Source organism: Ammospiza caudacuta, chromosome 4 (genome assembly GCF_027887145.1).
Source record: "Ammospiza caudacuta isolate bAmmCau1 chromosome 4, bAmmCau1.pri, whole genome shotgun sequence".
NCBI lineage: Eukaryota > Metazoa > Chordata > Aves > Passeriformes > Passerellidae > Ammospiza > Ammospiza caudacuta.
In genome coordinates, this window is record NC_080596.1 from 8,450,516 (window position 1) to 8,466,310 (window position 15,795).

General features: G+C 38.7%; 1 protein-coding gene across 2 annotated transcripts in view; it reads left to right on the forward strand.

Annotated features, from left to right (window-relative positions):
* The window catches only part of SH3D19 (SH3 domain containing 19), an 81,650-nt gene that overhangs the window by 32,654 nt on the left and 33,201 nt on the right, over positions 1 to 15,795 (forward strand). For both annotated transcript variants that reach the window (XM_058803481.1, XM_058803482.1), the window contains exons 3-6: positions 6,679 to 6,719; positions 13,754 to 13,796; positions 15,028 to 15,175; positions 15,404 to 15,605. In XM_058803481.1, the coding sequence (XP_058659464.1) occupies positions 6,679 to 6,719; positions 13,754 to 13,796; positions 15,028 to 15,175; positions 15,404 to 15,605 (434 nt within the window). The remainder of the gene's footprint in view (positions 1 to 6,678; positions 6,720 to 13,753; positions 13,797 to 15,027; positions 15,176 to 15,403; positions 15,606 to 15,795) is intronic.

Below are 15,795 nucleotides of genomic sequence, written 5' to 3' on the forward strand. Positions count from 1 at the left end.
TCATAAATACTATTTACTGATTTTAATCAAAACATACTAGCTGGCTTATCATAACAGCAAGTGTGATATGTTGATAGATGGCATAGTGAGGAGCCTTTTTAGCTGTTACAGGAGGGCCAAAGTCTTCTTGTAGCATACATTTTATTGGGAGCTGAAATCAGTCAGTATGCAATGAAGACTGAGAATTACTTGAATCATGCTCTAGGCATTTATTTGCCTTTCTGGAATGGCTGTGTTTATACAGTCATCTTGGGGTTAGGGGCAGTTCAGCTCAGGTTGTTGACTGAAAGAAAATGCTGTAGGAAATCTGTCTAGAATGTCTGTAGCTCTCAATCAGGAAAGAGTTCAGGGTGCACACAAACCAAATGACTCAGATTCACAAAAAATTTGTGAGGTGTTTCAGCTTCAGGGTCTAAGCTGGACATTATTAAATGTGGAAGCTGTTGTAACCTCGTGACTTGTAGGCTGCTGTGAGAATTGAGCTGTGAAATGTTATCATCTGCTGCCATGATTTGCTTTGACTTCCTGCCTGTGTTCAGCCTTAAAATTGAAGGTTTCATTGCTAAAATATGATCCCAAAGTATGACAGTGACAAGCACATGAATATGTAATAAGTAGTTGAAGAAACAGCTAGAGAGCAATTCCTGAAAGGATTTCCCTATGCTGATCAATGTGAGCTGTTTTAATTAGCTGAGCAGCTGGATTTTAGCTGCTGCTTAACTACGTCCTCACTTGTCCAGGCAGTGGGAAGTCGCGGTTGTGGCATTCATTAAGTGATGCAGAAGCAGACATCCTCAGCATGTTGATGAGGATTGAATTGTTGCTGGACTTAATTACTGGTTCAGGATTTCTTGCTTTTGAGACTGAACCCAAGAGAGAAGTGAAGTTGTGTGGGGGTAAGTCTTAATTTCTAGATGACCTATCTGTACTATTGAGCATGTGATTTCTTAGGTGACTACATCTTTTCTAGCCTCCTGTACCTGCAGGGCCAGGACAATACCCCATGATCTAGCAGAGAACATGCAAGTGTTCATTTTACAGAAAGGCTGTGGGGACAGGCTGCTGCCAACTGTGTTTGTTCTGGTGCTTGTCTGATCTCCTAGTGAGCCAATATGGATGATCAGCACTAACAGGAAAAAAAAAAAAAGAGTCAGCTGATAATGAAGGATGAGAAAAGCAGCTGACATGAGGTATAGCCAGCATTTGGTGATTTACTGTCAGATTAGTGGCAGATTCATGGACTTAAGGTTTGTTTTGTCAGTGGAGGCTGAGCTGCTTACCCCAAGGACTGCTGCTGGCCTCCCTGTCCACTCCCATCGCTTCTCCGGTGCTACCCTGATGCTCATGTGGCTCTGCAGCCAGCTGGAGCAGTTGGCCTGTCTGGCTGAAAATTAATCAGGATATTTGGGATGGGATTCTTTGTTGTTAACAAAACCATGTGGCTGATCCAGCAGACTTGTGACCATGCCAGCACCAATACAAGAGAGTTGGTGGAAATGGTGAGCATGAGGAAGGCAGGAGTACTGGCTGTGCACTGTCTGCTTCTCTGACGCTGATGGGGAAGGTGCACCTGGACTCCACGTGCCATGTCAGCTAATTTACACTATCAGCTAGAGGACTGGGGCTCCTCAGCAATGGAGGCATTGAAGCAGCTGACCACTGTGGGTGCATTTCAGTGAAAATTGACTTCCACAAGATTGATACAATTCTGTCTACTGCACCCACATCATAAATTTGGGATAGCTGTGAGTCTTCTGTTCTAGCTTTAAGAGCTTTTTGGTAGAACTAGTAAGTGTGTCTTTGGCCTGCAGGTGGTGGTAAATCTGATCTTTTGCACGACCCCTAATTTAGCTGTTAAGTTACTACGATCTTCATGTAATTCAGTCTGCAGTGAAATAATTTAGGTGACATTTAAAACATTTTGTGCTTGGAGTAATGTCTTCTAATAAGTTTTTAGAATGTTGTACTGTAGTACTCTGGCTGTTATAAAGATGACATGATTTCTAAAGTAACTGAGAGGAATATATGATGCTTTTTATTAAACTAGTGTTTTGCCTTACAGTAATTTCAGCATGAGCTATTTTAAAATTCTTGGCTCACATTCCAAGAAGTCACAAGACATTAAAAATAGCGACATTTTAATTCTTTTTACTCTGTGTGTAAGTATAAAGCAGGGTCAATAACCATCACAATTAGACATACATTTAACTTTTACACGGGTATGTGGACTTAAGGACTGATACTTTATGAAAAGCTTCATATAACTTGACATAAAGGATAATTTTTGAGATGTTGGAATAAATGCTTGAGAATATTAATTTTTTAGAACAAGTGATCATTTTTCATTATTTTTGTTGGCTTTTTTCCCCCTTTAGGCTTTTATATATGTCTAGAATAATTCATGAAAAAAGTGCAATCACTTTTCCTGTAGAATATTCATTGTTATGTCAGTTTAGATAAATAAAATAAAGGTCCTGGTTCTAATAAAGGGAGCAGGCAATGTGAAGGGCTGCTCAATTCCTGCTGAGAATCACATGCAAGTCAATAGGAGGGTGTGGAAGTAGATGACAGAGATGCTAGGGCAGGCTAGTAGCTTGGGATGTCTTTTGTATCCCAAGCAGTATCACAACCTGTAGAGCAGAAGGCTGTGGATAGCCAGGGGAGACCCTCCCTAGATGGCTATGGATAGGCTCACAGGCAGGAAGGGGACAGTCAGAAGCCAGTCCTGCCTGTGATCTCCAGAGACAAGTGAAATCCATCAATCCTCTTTGTACTCAATAACCAAACTGCCTCACTGTCAGCCAGCTTGTGGGAGTGTGCCCATGAGGTGCCCTCCACTGGACTGGAGACTCTGGTACTCCTGAAACAGCCAAAGGACCAGGTGGGTGAAAAGCTCAGAACCTCCAGGCCTCTTGGCTTAGGTAGCTGTCCTGCTCTGGGCAGACGCAGCTCCCTGCCTGCTCCCTTGGAGATGGCTGTGTGATTTGAGCTTTTTTCCACTTAAACAGCACCTCCCCTTCCCTGCTCTGTGGGACTGCTGAGTGAGTGATGCTCACACAGTTGCTGTGTTGGGTCAGGAGTCACCCTGCAGGAGCAGCCTTCTGAGAAACCTGGTAGCTACACTGAAATTGTGTTTGAAGAGAGACATTGCTAAGTCAAGGAAGTGTTGAAGCACAGCCCCAGATGAGGGAGAAACCATGGTTTGTGCACAGTAATTGCACTTACTCCGCTGAACAGTTTACAGCTCTTTGGCCAGAGCAATTTTATTTTCCTGATGTACAGATGTGAAATATACTTTTGAAGCATTTTCCTCAAGTATTTATATTTAGAAAACCTGTCCCTGAAACCCAGAGTAGAGCCTGCCAAGAAAGAGTGAGTAGGTGTTTAACAACTTGAAACACACCACTCCAGGTTCTTTATCTTTCAGAAATGGTGACCCATAGGACCCTTTTCATATTGCTGCCGACTTGAAGTACCCAACTGCTTTCAGCGTAGCAGGCACAGCAACTTACAGATCCCCTCTGAACTTACTGAGTGCGTTTTTCTGGGTGCAGTGTGAGTTTTGAGGAGCTGGCAGGGGAAGCTCATCAAAACTATTGCCTTTGCTGGAAATGAAACCACGTTTGTGATTTAAATTAACAGTTAGTAAGGTCTAAGATAAGTGTGCAGATGTCAGAGGAGTTGCTCTGTTTGTTCAGTCCTTCCTGCTAGAAGATGGGGGGGTGGGTTGGATGGCTAGTTTGCATCTTTACTTATTCTGCATTAGATATGACTCTGGTGTTGTTCCTGATGTTTATGGGATTCTTTAATACTTTCGAACTTCCTGCTCTCTGCATGGTTTTCTTCCAGCAGTGTGAGATTGAACTTTGCTTGTGTACATTGCAGGGTGGCACAGGAACTGCTGTCTCCCATCCCCACAGCTAGTTATTGTCACACTGTCCCCTCAGGACTTCTCATGTAGTTGTGGGGGAAGTCACATTTTGGATGGATTAATATTTCCTTGCCGTGTGCATTTATGAGGGGGTTTTTTCTGCCTTCTGGTTTATTGCTGTGCCTTATGAACAGGAGGAGGAGGTGGGAAAGAGGCAAGAGCCATGCAGTACAGTAATTGCTGCAGCTCCTACCTCATCAAATAGGAGAATTAGATTTGATTTGGTTATTTTAATTATTTGGATGGCTTGAGAGAAAACATGTCATTAACCGTGGAGCAGAGGAGTCACTTCTCTCTTTGCAACACAGAATAAAAGACCAGGAATTGCTTCCTATGGAGCAGGGATGGGTAGGCTCAGCATAAGGTATGGGTAAAATCACCAGCTGCCCCAAGAGCAGCATCTTTATTTAAATTACTGGGGTTTAGTATATAAGGAAGTTATGAAGTTTGCAGTTCCTTTACAGGGCTCCATGGGGAAAAAAAAAATAATGTGTCTACTGTCATTTCCATGTTTTTAAAGGGCTTAAATAATTGTAAGCTAGATGTGAATCAAACTCTCCTGGGGGTAGGAAATGTAGTGCTTTGCCAAAAGGTTGTGGATGAGTGACCTGTTAATGGAAAGTGGAAAAGAAAAACTGTCTTCTAACAGCTTGTTTTGTCTGTGAGCTCATATATTTTCTTATAGCACCGTGTTATACTGGGTTCTAAATTAGAAATAGTCGTATATTTGGGCTGCCTCGCTGCCCTTGGTATATCCATTCTTCAACTTCACTAGGTTGGTTTCATGAGAGATATTACTTCTTTGTTCTTTGTATTTTGATTTTAAAAATGTTTTATATGTATCCTTTTGGTCTTCATGCCATATGGAAAGCTTGAACTTGTGTCTATGTGACAACTCCTATGATTTCCAGCCAAAAGTACTTGCTTTCATATAAAAGTGTTTATCAGATTCTGAGGCAAATTGCAAGGGGTCAAAGGGCTTTTGCCAGTGCAAGAAAGAGCTTGTTCCTTGTTGTTCTCACTCATACTTGAATGTGCATACTTCATAGATTTCTTAATTTCTGCCTATGAAGCTTAGGTAAATCCTGAATCTTAGTTTAGAAAGTTACTGCTGCTCCAGGAGATTTCGGATTTATGTTACCAGACTTCAGTCTCCTTTCTGTCTGATAATAAGTATGATTAAAACCCTAAAGATTGTAGTTATTCAGAAAAATAAAAGCAAAATTAAGGCTTCAAAAATGAACATCCAAAAGAAAGAGACATGAGATACAAGGAGCTAAGAAAAGAGTCCAGGGTACAGCTGTGAGGAACACACAACTAAAAGTGTTTCTTAAAGATAAGGCTGTATTTTGATGGGACACTTTAAAGGAAAATTAGAACCCTTTTCTGCTAAAAATGCACAGTGAAATATGACTGATAGAAATGTTTTCTAAAGCAGCTTTGCAAGCAGTGTGGATTGGGGCCAAGCCACATTTGAACTGTTTCTGAAACCAGACAAATAGGCATTGTTTATCCTAGACTAGCCAGACTGTTTCAGAAAACAGTTCAGTCAGAGCAACATTCATTTCTAGTCTTAATTAGTTTCCAGAATGACTGTAGAGGGAGGACGTTTTTTATCCACATCCTTTTTGACTATCTCTTTCTTCTCTCCTCCAATTCCCCCCACTCTTCATCGTACTGGAGTAATTGCAGCCATCCTGTGCATGTGGAGCTAAACTGAGCCCTGGCAGAGTTGGTGTGCTGCGCAAGAGCAGACTCAAAATGCTAATGCACTCCCTCTACTAACATTCCTGCTGATGGAGTCTGGAAAAGGCTTGATTAGTATACCTTTGTTTTGTTGTTAAGATACTGTATTAATTTGAACCAGATACACTCTATTTATTTTCAGCCTTTAAAAAGTCCATTCAGCTTCTCACCAATAAATATTTTTTATCTCTTGTACTTAAAAGAGAAAAAAGAGAAAAAACCCTTCTCTTCTGAACTGATTGGTTGTTTTGTTTGTGTTGTTTTAATTCTTCTGTAGCTTAACACAAAGTGGAAGAATTTTAATACCCTGTTCTTCAAATTGCAGCATTTCTGAAAGTGGTAATCCCAAATTAGATTTGATTTTTACCTGCAAAAATAGTAGGGACTGCTGTATCTCTTAAATAGAACATTCAGAGGAGAGGCATCAGAAACCTTAGTCTTACTAAGAAAACAGATGAGTTGGCAAAAGGAAACATTTTTCTGTCCCTGCATATCAACAAATATTTGGTCGTGTTGTTTTCCTAACCCCACCCACCAAGTTATTACTGAAAAATGTTATCTCAACTGGAAGGGAAGACAAGTAGTTAAGTAATTGTTAAAAATATTTAGCAAAGGGTTGTATGTTTTTACTTCACTGTGTAAGTTTTATTTATTTATGAGAATATAAGTCATTCAGTACTTGCAATCTGTAAATATGCACGCCCACATGAGACAGAATGTGAACTTCAAGACAGAATTGAGAGACATAATGGATTTAATAATTGGCTTTCTATCTTTGCAGAGTTTTGAAGCCAAGCTGTAACCTGGTTTTCATTAAAAGGGGTTGGGTATGGTTGTATAGTCCAGGAGTTTTGGACAAGTTTCTCTAAGATAACAGCACAGGGGAAAAACAGGCTTGGCAAACCCTTTACAATATGTGGGGAATTTTTGCGTGATGTTACTTAATTGTTTTCTCTTTGAGACATTAACCATGTTTTAATAATTCTTTTTTCTTCAATAAGCCAAGGACCCTTGTCATCCATAAGAGCGGCAATCAAGAGATGTAAGTTTACTTTTCCTTTTTCAGAACTGTAATGTTGTAAGATTGCTACATCTTTATTTTTAGTAACTGTTTAACTTGGTATGCAAAAACAAAGTAGCTGTAAATAAGAAAGCAGTAAGCTGAGTAGCTGTAATTTCTTTCTCTTTTTCTTTATAGACCACCTCTCTTTGTTCCTTCTTTCCAGTTGCTAACATTTTCTTATTTATGCATTAATGCACCTGTGCACAGGTGTGATCCTTCTCTGAAAAGCTTGGGTTAGATGTGCCGAATGTTTAGTTTGTTCGACAAAATAGAAGATTTTTAATAGAAGAGTTCTCTGCAGAGCTGTAGAAATCTGCAACTGCTTATTCACTTTACTGGGGACAGAATTAGACTCCTGTACTAGGCTTGTTTTGGAAAATAAAAGACTGTGTATAAATCTTGAATGAAAGTCCAAACTCTCCTTCCCTGATTTCAGCATTTAAGTCCTTCTCCCCTTTCCCTACTCATGATGTTTCCAGGCAGAGAGTTTCTTTATATGCATCTTTCAAAGTATTTTATGCTGTTACTTTCTTCCCCTTTTCAGTTTTATTTATTTTCAGTCCATGACTTTTAATTTCATATTAATGAAACAACTCTCAGGATTCTGCTATGGGGAAAAATAAATTAGTGTATGTAGTGCTGATTTGTTTCTCCTGGACCTATTAGTCAGGGACTCATTAGTGTGGATTAGATTGGACGTAGTGAAAGGGCATCATGAAAGCTTTACTCAGAGTTAGTCTGCATGATGCTGTCCTTAAAATGCAGCACTTTATTTGTGCTGTTGCTGCCACAGATGGAAACTGGAAAACAGAGCACCAGATTACAGAGGGCCTTTTGTGGTGAAGTCAGAAATTGATTCAGACTGGCTAAACCCCTGTACCTTGCCAAACTGAGAAATCATCTATGAGATCATTAAGCATTTGATATCTATGTTTTTGAAAATGCAGTAGCAAGTGATTCTCTGTTTCGAGGCATAATCACATAAAAATCCAGTCAAGAAGCTGTGGCTCGTGGTACTTGCTTATTAACATGTGAATAACTATGATGAAATATAAGTACCATGTGAATAATTCAGACAGTAAGCTAGCAAAATAACATCCATGTACGTAGCAAGGCATTGTTTATGAAACTATAGTTTTTTGTATGCCATTACCCAGTGCTGTTAGGATGGACCTATATTACAACGGACACAGAGTAATTCCTAACTCCCCTTGCCATTAATCTGGAAAAAGTATGGTAATCTCTGGACAAGTGTATTTCCCTAACAGAGTTAGAAATCTGTTTTTCTTAATCCCTGATTCTTTGAGCTCTTACTCTCAGATTTGGAAGAAACATGCTAAGTATGTAGAGAGTTTCAACTTACCCACCTATGGACAATGCTGTATATCATTTTGTTTTGATAAGTCTCTCCATTTCTTGTGGCCAGAGAGAAAGAGGATTTATTTTCCTTTGGCACCCTGACCACAACTCCAGGTAGAACCACGGTGTCATTTTCAGTTCATTGACTGCTCCATAGGATTCAGAAAAATGAGCCCAGTGTAACCTGAAGGAAGCAAGCATGTGAGCATGAGATTTGCTCAGGAGTAATCTTTTGATCTCAACTCTTAAAAAGTAATGATGGTCTCAGGCCTAGATGCCCCACTCTTATCCAGCTCCCACTGAAATCAGTGAAACTGTTTCCATTGATGCCAGCGCAGCAACGTGCACAAGAATGGCAAAGAAAGGGAAAAGAGGCAAGCCAAATGCTGCAGCAGTGAGACAAAGGGGAACAGTGTTTTCACTCACTTCTCCACCCTTCCAGACCAGGCTGTTGTTGGGAAGCAGGGCTACAGAAGCAAGTCTCTTATCCTAAAATGTTGGAAGAACCTGTGGGCTTGTTCTATTCTCATTCTGTCCTAAATAAATACATGGCTGAATGAAGGATGTGTAACAGCTTGGATGCACTCTGAAGCTGTGGCTTTCCATTTGGCAGTTTTGCAGCCATTTTTGACTGTGGGTTTTGTTTGTTTTTCATTTTATTTGTTTTGCTTGGGGGCTTCCTAGGTTCTTTTGGCTCCCACTTTTTCCCAACCAGATCAATTCCATGACCTCATTCTCTTCCCCATCTGCACAAACATTTGGGCTGGCATAATGCAGGGAATGGTGCAGAGGCAGGAACATACAAGGCAAGGAAAGGTGTAGGAAGGAGTGAAGTGCCTTCATAAATCACGATTATCAAATTTGAGTAAAACTACGGACTTGCTCTAAGGGTGTAGTTACACAGCAACAGTGCCAGACTCTACTGTGCCTAACAGTCAGATCAGATGTGAAAAAGGTATAGAGGGCTACCCTGAGGGTGGGAAGAGGAATCCCTGTTACCCCCCATGGTTATTATTTTATCAGTTCCTTCCCTGAAATTGCACAGAGAAGCACTGGACACAGGAAACAGAGGCAGGAAAGAGACTGCTGTTGGGGGTGGCATTTTCCTTCCCTTGTGCTGCTGGTGGTCTGAGCCCAAGGTAAGCAGGTTCAGGGAGGAAAGTGAGACAAAAACTGTACAGACAGTGGTTATTTTTTTATCACTGTGAACTCGTTGTGGAGTCACATGAGTGCTAGCGTTCACTCAAGGGGACTCAAAAATCCATGTTTGGAAGGGGAATTGGGCATCACCATCTCTTTAGCTATGTTCGGGCATTAAATCAGCCCAGCTGCAATGTCAGACAATCTAATATTTCCTTGAGGTGCCTGGAACAGAACCAGAAAAGGAGCAAGACCTCCCCCTTGTGCCAAGAAACAGTTTGGGAGAAAACTTCCTTATTGCAGAGATGCATGAAAAATTCCAATTAGTTTGAACCTCCTAATCTTTTCTTCAGAGCCATTTCATACAGAAATAGTCTAACCAGATGTTGGGTGAAATTAAGGCTCTTTTTTCTGGTGTTGGCTTGAGGATTATCTGATCATTTTAGTGTTCCCTGAAGAAGAATCTCTGCAGTCATGTGACACCTTTGATATTTTAAAGACTGAAGGTGTGGCCTCTTCCATGGGAACATTCTGTGAGTTCTTCAAACTGCATTACTTTATAGGTAAAGGAGGGAGTGTTTGCCCACTCTTGAGGCTTTCCTTGAAATACTGTAATGAATAACCTTTATTCCTAATCATCTCTATAGTGAGACAAATTAGCGAAACAAATTACTTTTTAGTCTAATACTCTCCATATTTCATAAGTTTGAAAGAAATGTCTAACTTGGTTTTAGAAAGCATTGAAAGAAGCTGTGTTTTTAAATATTAGCACATGTCCTTGTTGTAGAAAGCTTGGCTTGTTTGAGGCTATCTTTCCAATCTTTTAATGCAAAATTAAACTTGCTTTTAAAACACTTTGCAATGACAAAATTGTTCAGTGTTTCATACTGTTTTGCTAATGGAAGCACACAGATATTGTTATGCAGTGTGTGCATTGTGGAAGCACTCAGTGCCCACAACAGAACCTTATCTCTGAGCACATCCTTGATAACTTCAGTTGTCTTTGTATTTTCTTAAAAGGTTGCCCAAAAGATTGTAATTTCTAGCCCAGCTGTCTTCTGTTGCCAACATTTGTCTGTAGCATTGAACTTTATGGGTTTGGGGTATAATGGTGCTTGTACTTACACAGGCATTTTGATCCCAAAGCTTAAGATGCCCCCTGCATCATATGTATGTATTTCAAATTTAAATGACATATTAAGTACACTTGAAAAGTAGGACCCTGAGAAGAAACAGTAGAGGAAAAAATTTGAAACATAAGTATGCAGCACAAATGGGATACCCTTTGTGTCCACATGTTTAAAAATAATTGGAAAAGCTGACTAAATAGTTCTTCTAAGAAATATGTAAAGAGGAATCTATATATAGTCACTGATCTCTGTTTACAGTAATACTCTATTTACAGTATTTAATACTCTATTTACAGTATTACCATTAGTACTTTATTCTGTACAAGGTTAAATACATTTAGATGCCTCATTGACACTGGCTAATAAAGTGCCTCATTGACACTAACAGAAATAAATACTGACAATGGTATGAATCGATTTGACCCCCCCCCCCCCCCCAAGACCAATAAAGTTATAAGATGAAAAAGTGAGGGTTTTATGCACTGATATTTTCCTCTCCTTCCCCTTCTGAAGCTATTTTGCTTGTTTTATTTACATACCCCTAAGCATAAGCTTCTGGAAATGTGGAAATGTTAGTGATTCTCACCCTGAGCATTCTTATTGTTGATGCTGAGAAACCAACTGTTTTCAGTTGTCAGTGTATAAAGCAGTGCTGAAATACATTTCCATTGACTGCCCTGATGGAAGAGAAGTTTTTTAAATCTTAAAACTGTCGTAATTTGAAATCTGTATTTTTCTGATGGAAAAATTAATAGTATGCTTTTTCAAGACAATCCACAAAGGGAAAGAAGAATGGGCTTAAAGGCTCAAAAGACCACAAGGCTAGAAAAATGGCTGCAGGTTTTTTTCTTGTGTTTTTAAAGTCAGATATATACTATATTTTAACAATTCATGTCTTATTTCATGCACTTTTTAATTAAAATTAATTTCTTAGAAATAGTGAAGGAATAAAAGCTGTGCAAGTCTGGGGACAAGGATTATTTAGAAAGGTTGTATTTTCTTTTCCCTAGCACTTGTGGAATACCTGAGAGCAGAAGATGCAATAGCTTTCATCTCTGTTTCTACTGTGGATTTAAATCTTCTTAAGAGCTTCCAAAACAAAATATGTTCTAAAAGTGTGGTTGTAAAATAATGGGACAGCAAAAGTAGAGGAGATGTTGACAGAAGAAGGGAAGACCTTTGTCAGTGTCATTAAAAAATAAATGTTTATATTAAATGTTTATATACACATGGAAGTAACTTGATTCCATTAATGCTTGAGAAATTTTTTTTTCCAGAAGAATGAATACATTCTGAAAATGTACATGATGGTTTGGGCATTAGTCCTCTTAAGGAGACTTGTTTATATATTTATATATCAACTAGTAAAATTATTTTTATATAAATATTTTAAATATGTTTGTTTACTTGAATTTTGGAGCTTGATGGATTACATAGATACCTCACTAGATTTTTTTTTTGCCTATGTTAAGAAAGGAAAAAGTCTTTCAGGCTTTTTTTAGATTTTTCCTGTTTAATAAATAGAAGCACTTTGATAAATAGAAGCACATTTAGAGTCTCACAGGATAAAAGAGCTTGTAGAATTTATTCAGAAATTAAGAAATAGTGAAGTAAGGTGACCGGTTTTTCAATTCAGTTTTACATTCCTCTTTAATTGGCTTTTATTTCTCCTGCCTTTATCATTGGACTTGGGCTATAACCCAAGCACATGTATTGACCCCACTTACCAAATGAACACTTTCTTCTGTCATCTTCACAAAAGTGATCTTGGATTTGATTGGTTTGAGTCAGTTTGGGGGTTTTTTCCCAATGTATGTGTTAGATCAGCACTATGTTGAGATCTCTGAAGAAGAAGCTGAAGGTGAGGTGTTTATTTACTTAGACAATTTTTACAGAACTGATTTAGATGTGAAATAATTTGATCCCAGCCTCTTGCTGGGATCAACCTGCCTGCCCATACCTCTGTGGTAGGGGATCCCAACTTCTTTGTCCTGAGATAAGTCCTCAGTGTAAATTATTATTTTTGGAGGGGAGAAAAGGCAGACCCAAATAAACAAAAATTTTAAACTAGAAAAAGCATTCAAAGACATTTGATTTCCCTCTCCTCATTCCCACTGTGTTTACTTGCTGAGCCATACAGTGGGCATTTCCATGTTCAGTTATATTCTTCATGGTTAATTTATTGCAAGGAAAACTTCTAAACAGCCGCTGTTAAAATTGGCATGCGACTAGAAATAAAATACACTTTTATTTTCATTTTTTAGGAAATAAAAATGTGAATTATCAGTGTTGTGACTAGACATTACAGTAATCCCCTTACAACACTGGCACATGCACTCTCCTTGCATGACTAACCCATTTGATCATGACTTCTGGCACTCTGAAGCCTTGGTTTGTTCTCCTTTACCTCCTCTTTGTCTTCTGTAACCCCTTCTTTTTTTCCTCTAGCACTCATGAATAGTGCACATCCAAAATGCCCTGTCGAAGAGGTATGTCTGACACAACACTCTGCAGCTCTCCAATCAAGTATGCTTTGCTGATTTTGGCTAATGATGCTGTGATGTTGCACAATAACAGATCCTACCACTTCCTTAAATTGCACTTGCTGTGCAAAAAATTTTTCCTTTGGATAATTTGTTTTTCTGTCTAAAGAAATCCAAATGAAAATGCAATGTGGCCATTGGAAAAAAATATTTGAATGTAAATATGGCAAAACCAGAAAAATTAAGAGGTCAGGATTTGCTTATTTTATGTAACTTAAAACACGTGGTTTGGGGAAAAAAAAGTTTCTGACTCTTAAACCACAAGTGATTTAAACTTTAGCAAATGTCTAGCTGGGAACATTTAGTATTTTCTTTTTGCATGAAGGAGAGTGAAATATCTTTTTAGCTTCTGTGCCTTAGTACCTTTCCCTTCTATAAAACAAAGAGAAAGAGACACTAAATAAGATTGAAGAACACATCTCAGAAATTATTCATTAAAAGTAAAAGCCTGCTATGTTTAACACTTCCTTTTGTTTAATCCATGTGTCATTTTAATGAAAGGACAAGAAGTTTCAACTCTTGGTTCCCCACAATGCAGAATATAGGAAGGTATGGAAATGAAGAAGACAGGCGAAAGGACCATCTCTCTTGGTGGTAACTTGGACAGAGAGAGACTTTAAATGATTATGAACCTCCACTCTGACTATTTTAAAAACTTCTCATATTTAATACAAATATTTTTTTTAACCTTGGCCAGTCTTAAAATCTGTGATTTAGGATCACATGCTCTATGTTCTGCATTTCATTGATAGTGGATTGGTAAGGGCTCAGCTATTATCCTCATATTGCTGTGACAGTATATTTTAACCTCTTCAAATTTTTGTTTCCTTTCTTTAAATAGCTTCTCGGAACTCTAGCCATAGTGATCAACAGAGGGATAGAAGGTATGATGCTCTTATTTATATTGCAATTAGGTTTTACTGTAAAACTTGTTAAATTGTGTCACAGTGTTACTTTTTATGGCTTTCTCCTCTAGCTTATTTTTTTCCTTGTCTCTATCCTTAGTATGTTTAGAGTAGACTTGGAAAAAAAATAGAAATACTTTGATTTTTAAGCACGATAGGTTAAGAGTTTGAGGAATTCTCTCATCAACTTTTATGTGTCCTCAAAAGGAGAATGCAACCAACCATCAAACCTCTGCAGAGTTGTTTTATTTTCCTGACATCTATGTACAGGATCACTTCACAACGAAAATAAGCACACTTTCAAGCCTCCTTTCAGGTTCTCAAAGGGTATTGAGAAAGGAGGTCACCAACCTGGATTGCTGGTGAACTGAGTCTCCCATTATTTTAGATGTGAAGGAACTGTACCCTTCTTTTTTTTAATTGTTTTTTTAAAATAATTTTAAAAGTTACGCTTCTGCAGCTTTTTTTCTGTCAGGAGACCAAAGCTTCTGTAAGCACATGCTTTATCTACTCACAAAAGTCCCTTTTCAAAGTGGAGGTTTTGTGAGATTCTGGATGGATCAGTGGTGCTGCAGGGACCATGGCCTGGGAGCACGGGCCACTCCTGCAGCTGATGCTCTGAAAGAGGAGGTACAGTGATAAACCAGGGGTGCTACCTGTGAGTCCTCACTCTCATGGAGGTCTCTGTAGTACTGCGTGATGGAAGCAGATAGGCCTGCCCCAAAGACCTTGTGAGCCTTGCTCTGCCCCACTTCAGCACCCTGGAAATCTTCCCTTGGGGTCTGAGGATACACAAGTTTTTAGGTATCCAGCCAAGAAGCAGTTTTAACTGCCCTGCCTGTTTTCAGATTGTAGCTGGCTAAGGACAAACACATAATTAGTTCTCATTATCCCATGAAGACTAAGACTTCTGCCATCTAATTCAGTTACACTTGTGTTTAAGTACTTTAGGCATTTAAATTATTTCACTGAAGCCAGTAAACCTACTTTTTGGCTAAGGCATTTAATTAGGGGTTTTGAATGGAAGCCTAAGTGTTTGTTAGAAAGTTCAGGTAAGTTGCTTTGAAATCATGGAAAAACATCTTTAAGTAAATAAAAAAAAACTGAGCTATTTTTATTTCCCATTCTGGGAAAACCTTGGGCTGTTATACTTTAAAAGAACTATTTGTAAATGTTTTAGGTAATTTTTCCCCTTTGCCTTCATTTCCAGGCGTCCTGAAATTACAATAGTTGCTGCTGAACCCCTCCGTCCATCCTCCTGGTTTCCAGGTGCAAGTCCTGTCACTCCTCAAGGATTAGGATTCCCTTCTGCTTCATCTCATGCTCAGTGGAGGAGAAATGAGCATCTTCCAGCTGAGGTGAGTGTAAATTTACATGAGACATTGTTTGATTTACAAAGGTTAAAAACTCTTTAGGTTAGACAAGAACAATTTTTGCTTGCTCAGATTTTCATCACATTGAATAGAAGACTATGACAGTGTTCTTTTCCTATATATATGTTAATTTAGTATTTTTTAATTCATATGCCAATTTTTTTTAAGTATCATATCTGGACGTACCTTAATATCTATATCTCTATTTTGTAGCTTCCGCCATCGTACGAGCAGGTGATAAAAGAAATCAATCAAGTGCAAGTCAATACAACAAATAACAATAATGCTGCTGCTCCTAGACATACCACTACTTCTGCAACACAGACTGACTTTCCAGAGGAACTAATCAGCCATTTGCCAGGAAGTAATGTAAAAACTAGTGTGCCTACACACTGGGAATCAGCAGGCTGTCGAGGTGAGACTGTTTTGGATTTCTCTGTGATGAAAACCTTAATCTGTCTTCTGAAGATGAACTTTATTGTTGGTCTGTGCAGCATTTACTATGAATAACAGTTAAATTTCTGTGAATTATTACTACTATAAATTTCTGTAAAAATCCTTTCTTCTGAAAAGCTACTGTTGCATTCAGAATATCATTAAAGTTT